This window comes from Zingiber officinale, chromosome 8A (genome assembly GCF_018446385.1).
Source record: "Zingiber officinale cultivar Zhangliang chromosome 8A, Zo_v1.1, whole genome shotgun sequence".
NCBI classification, from domain to species: domain Eukaryota; kingdom Viridiplantae; phylum Streptophyta; class Magnoliopsida; order Zingiberales; family Zingiberaceae; genus Zingiber; species Zingiber officinale.
Window position 1 is genome coordinate 29225220 of NC_056000.1, and position 5292 is coordinate 29230511.

Sequence of the window (5292 nt, forward strand, 5' to 3'; positions counted from 1 at the left end):
TGTTTAACTGTGGATTGTGTAAATGTGATGTTTTAATTTATGTGTGGATTATATATGTTTGTGTGGATTGATTGTAATGAATTATATTTGTGATGGTTTGTATATTTGGAAATTGTATATACAGAAATTGTCAAAACAGATCGTTCATGGAAATTTTTTTTTAGTTTACCGACGGAATACCGACGGATTTAGCAATCCGTCGGTAAATATCGAAAAAAAATCTACCTTCCATCGGTAGATTGATACGTTACCGACGGAAACACCTGTTTCCGTCGGTAATTATCGACGGAACCATTCTTCCGTCGGTAATTCATTCCTGGCCAAAAGACACTGTTCCGACAATGTTTCCGACGGAATTATGGTCCGTCGGTATATTATTACCGACGGAAATAAAATCTTCCGTCGGTAATAACCTTTCCGACAAATCGGTTTCCGACAGTTACAAATCGGTCGGTATTCCGTCAGTAGCCTATTATACCGACGGATAATTCAGTCGGTAAAACTATTTTTTTTTTGTAGTGAAATGTCACCATCAACCATCAATGATCAATCGATTCACTCGAACGATTACAAATATACCATTAACAGTCGATCATTTCGACTATGGCACATTGATGCATTTGTTACACAATTGAGTATGTAGCAAAATAGGACTATGTCACATTGATGCATTTATTACACAACTGAGTATGACGTTGGTTGATTAGCTTGAGCAAATTTTATCTTAATCGATCCAAATTTGACACATGCATATCGTTCGCACACGAGTCACCTTGATTCAACACAATCCGGCCATGAATTTGCACCACTACGGGACCACTGTGAGAAAGTCTCCCCGCAATTATTATATTCATGACTAATTGTGATTCAATATAAATCAACAATAAAATCATGAAACTCTCAATGTAGTGCTAAATTCTCATTCACGTAATCTCCTTACTTTCTACCTCTTTTCCATTGACATTTTTACAAGACATTTATGATTCGTCTCTAATCCATACTACTTTCATTCTATTTCATTTATAGATACCAAACGCAACCTTCTTGGATAAAGATAAGGTGTGAGTATTGGAATGTGCATAAACTTAAGAACTACCAATTAGTATTCATTGTAACTGAATCAATCTCAAACTACTAGAGTTTGAAACCATGGAGCATTAACCTTTAGCAATACTTGCACAAACTAACAATTAGGGGACGCAAGAAAATATCTGCACTTATTCCTCTTGGAAACAACCAAGACAAGCAAATAGCTACGGTCATAAGCAACTTACAATGTTATCTTTCTCACTGCAAGACTAGGCAACCTTCTGCAAGGTTACAAGTAGCTCGAACGATCGGAGCTGATGACTGAAATGAGGTTTCCTTTTTCTCTTCCAGCTTGATATTTTCCTTCTTAGATTCCTCTAGCCCAATGGCCCCAAAGATGTAGTCTTTCACTTCTTTGAACCTTGCCTCCGAAAGAGAGACCTCAGCTAATAGCCTCCAAGCATATTGCTCTGTTGCCTCTTCGAAGTCTTTCTTGCGCTTCAGCACCATATGCCCACTGATCTCCCACACAGCAGGGTTCACTCGAGTCTCTAGGATCTCCTCACTCACTTCGCCCAAGGCTTGTTTTTCGGCATAACACTGCAAGAATTATACGATAAATAATAACTCTTTATTGACTGATAAATCTAAGAGCTATATTTTGAATATGACTAGTAGTTCATGTAAACACATATCAGAAATAGAAGTTTACCTGGGGAAAGAGAAAGATCCTCCAGCCTGAATCAGAAATAAGAACATTAAATGGGATATTGTTCTCTTGAAGACACATGCAAGACTTGGAAACTACATCAGATAAGTCTTTCAAACTAGTTCCTCCCTCGTAAACAAGGCCCCTCACTGGATAGTTCAGCAATAGTGAGATCTTCACTCCACCATGGCACAGCAGACCTTTAGCAATTGGAACTCTTTGAGTAGGAGCTCTCTCCACAGGAAAAGGCATGGACAAAAAATAAGCCTGTAACGAACTTGCTCGATCATTTGAGAATTCGATAAACAAATTAGCACATCATTGGATTCTACTGAGCAAGTCTGGAGTACTCACCTGGAAATGCAGGTGATTGATGGTGGCAAAGGCACCCAGGCTATTGTAGCCAAGCCTGAAGTATGGGCTTCCAGCTTCCACGGCCATATGAAGAGCCAGCAAGAAACTATCGGGGTCGATCCGCTGCGGTAAATGATCCAGAACCAGGGGGATCAGCAGAACATGGCCGTACTCAATAGGACTCACCTGCGCGAGCACCAGAGCTCAGGATTATGTTCCATGGAAGAAAAAGTCTAAAAGAAAGCAGAGTTAGGTGACTCAAACGAAGATCACAGAACAGAAGAATGCTGGAATTAGCTCTCACGTTGATCGCAACAACATTGGGGGAGTTGTCTTCGCCAACTGGGGCACTCTCTAGGAAGCAGGCTTTTCCACCTTCCCCTGCCCCGAAGCATAAGAGGACCTCCTCCTGGCCGACCTTGGTGAAATTAAACTTGGCAGGATCGAAGGGCTGGAGGACACGGTCGATCAGGAATTCGGTGGGCCTCTTCTTGAGGTGGCGGCCCTCGTTCAACTGAGCGATGAAGCCATACTCCCCTGGGATCACCTTCGTCTCGCATGCTGTCACGTCGTATCGGAACAGGCCACGGCTCATCCGATCCTCCCACTACGAGATCCCTAGGACTACATTAGAAAACTGAAAGAATTCAACAAAAATCAAAATTGATGGATCCGGTTGAAGAAGTACCTGTGCCAGTAAAAGGCTGTTGAGGAAGAAATCGGGCGGCGTTTCGTCCACGCCGAAGGAAGAATTTCTGGGATTTGCATCGCCATTGAAGGCATATAGTGGAAGTTTCGAAACTGCAAATAAAACAAAACATAAAGAAAATTTCTACGAAAAAAATATCAAGGGAAAAGGTCCTTTGAGCAATCAAGTTAGGGTTTTGCGCATTACTAGGCAAACAGCACTTGCCGAGGCAGTTCCGGCCGCAACGGCGGGGCTCGGCCGCCTCTTGGTAATTGGAGAGAACCGTAGGGATTCTTTTAAGGATCATCATCCTTCCTACTGCAAGCCGAAAGAAAAAAGAAGGTCAATGACTAAAGCAGGGCATGCAGGTAAACGGCCGCCACCGGCGAGGAAGAGGAGGTCAGAGGGGCTTCCGCCAGCGGAGGGTAGGGCGCCGCGACCACCGTGGGTGGAGGGGATGCGCTCCTTGTCCAAGTGACGACGGCGTTCGGGAACTTGCGGACGCCGGCCGAAGCGCCGGTGGGATCCCCACCGCCCGTTTCCAAAGCTACCAGCCGTGATTGCCCAACTCGATCTCGCCTCGGAAATCGAATGCCTTCCGCTCCGACGTTTCCTTCTCGTCGTCTCCTCCAATTTATGGAGTTCGGGGAGTGAGCGCGGAAGCAGGTGAGTGTCGGCTGCCTCCAATTTTCATATTTTAGATAAGAAATACGGATTCTAGGTTTATTAAAATAGCTACGGCGGTAAATAATGGAGCCTTTATCTGCAAGTAGGGTCGAGCCGAGATGAATTTTAAGATGTTGAAATTTATTTGATAAAATAATTAAATTGTGTCGTGTGAAATTTAAAATGAATTAAGTTTTTGAAATAAATATTTAAATTTGACTTGATTTGTTTTTTATGAGTTTAAGATTATTTGAAAGTTAGTTTGAGCTTGGTTCATTTAGATATTATTAAGTTATCAATTCAAGCTTGGCTTGAGCTTGACTTGAACTTGGTTCGAGCTTAGTTCATTTAAATATTATCAAGCTCTCAATTCAAGTTTATTTGATTGTTTGAAATTTTTAATTGTTTGATTGGTTATTGAGAATGATAATTTAAATTTATTTATTTAGCATATTAAAAAGAGTTTTATTAATGATTATAGTTTATGAATAATGTTCACGAATATTATTCACGAACGTTATTCATGAACATTAACAAACTGAACATATATGTGTTTAAATTTATTTATATAGTTTAATGAGTTGTTCAAACTTATTTATTTAATTAATCTTATATATATTGAACGAACATAAATAAACTCTTATCAAATCGAACACTAAATTTATTCATGAATGTTTGGTTCATTTATAACCCTACCTGTAAGTTTGTTGTTGGATTTGCTTACAAAATAAATAAACTTAAATCACTAATTAAATTAAATAAATAAATAAATTTATTTATGTAACGTGCTTCTATTTTTTTTCTATTTTTTTTTAATGATTTATATTACTAGCTTTGCAACGTGCAAATTATAGGTGTCCTTCATCTATTTTATTTATTGCTGTTTGTTGGAATCCGGTTAGATTCTGAAGGAGCAAGATCGTGGAGGGTCAAATCAAGGATCTAGACCCACGTGAACTCGATGGAAAGAATCTAGAGCTGCTTTCCCCAACTCCTGACACAGCCCTCTCCATCCCCATCTAAAGATATGCTTACACTCTTTATATGTCACTTTTTTTTTAAAATTTATTTATTTTTTTATTAGTTTAATTTTAAAAAATAAACAAAACCAATAAAAAACTTTGTTGGGGCTGAAAAAAAAATGTTAAAAAAATGTCAAAAAAATAATTAAAAAAATATATGTTGGTAGTGTGAAAATTAGGACTGCAAATGAGCCGGGTTCATATCTGCTCGAGCTCGAGAAAATTGAAAAGATTATGCTCGAGTGAGTTTCGGAATTTAAGCTCGAGTTTGGCTTGAACTCGGTTCCAAAATGAATTTTAATGGAAAAATAAATTGTGAAAATTGAAATTTGAACCTTCAACTTCTAACAACCCAATAAAAAATTCTAATCACAAGTACCTCATCAACTTGTTAAATTATTTTGAAATAATAATTATTTTAAATATTAGAATATTAAATTTTAGTCAGGCTCAGATAGGCTCGACGAGCCCTCGAGCCAGTGTTAAATGAGCTCGAGCTCGACTCGAATGTTAAACGTGTCGGCTCGAGCTCAGTCAAATTCGAACTCGAGTTGAGTTTTGATTAAGCCGTTCACGAGCAGTTCACGAGCGACTTGACTCATTTACATCCCTAATAAAAATTAAAAAAAAATCAATAAAAAATAAAATAGAAGCATATAAGGATATAAATATAAATACAATTAAATTTTATGGTAAGATCAGAAAAGGGAGTATGTGTAGGGATGACAATTTCACCCGAACCCGATGGAGGATCCAACATCCGACCCGAATGGAGGAGGGTATGGGGGACTATCAATACCCGATACCTGACCCGAATACCCGAT

General features: G+C 39.0%; 1 protein-coding gene across 2 annotated transcripts; it reads right to left on the bottom strand.

Moving 5' to 3' along the window:
- Positions 1-1076: 1076 nt before the first annotated feature.
- Positions 1077-3466, bottom strand: LOC122008237 (GDP-L-galactose phosphorylase 1-like). 2 transcript variants are annotated; one of them, XM_042563895.1, is made up of 6 exons: positions 2988-3466; positions 2781-2893; positions 2397-2699; positions 2093-2278; positions 1742-2005; positions 1077-1629 (listed from the first exon to the last, which is right to left on the bottom strand). In XM_042563895.1, exons 1-6 carry the CDS (start codon positions 3088-3090, stop codon positions 1288-1290), a joined length of 1311 nt encoding a protein of 436 aa, XP_042419829.1. In that variant the 5' UTR covers positions 3091-3466; the 3' UTR covers positions 1077-1287. The 2 variants fall into 2 exon arrangements, with proteins under 2 accessions (XP_042419829.1, XP_042419830.1); XM_042563896.1 differs by lacking the exon at positions 2988-3466 and having other exon boundaries at positions 2397-2716.
- Positions 3467-5292: the final 1826 nt, after the last annotated feature.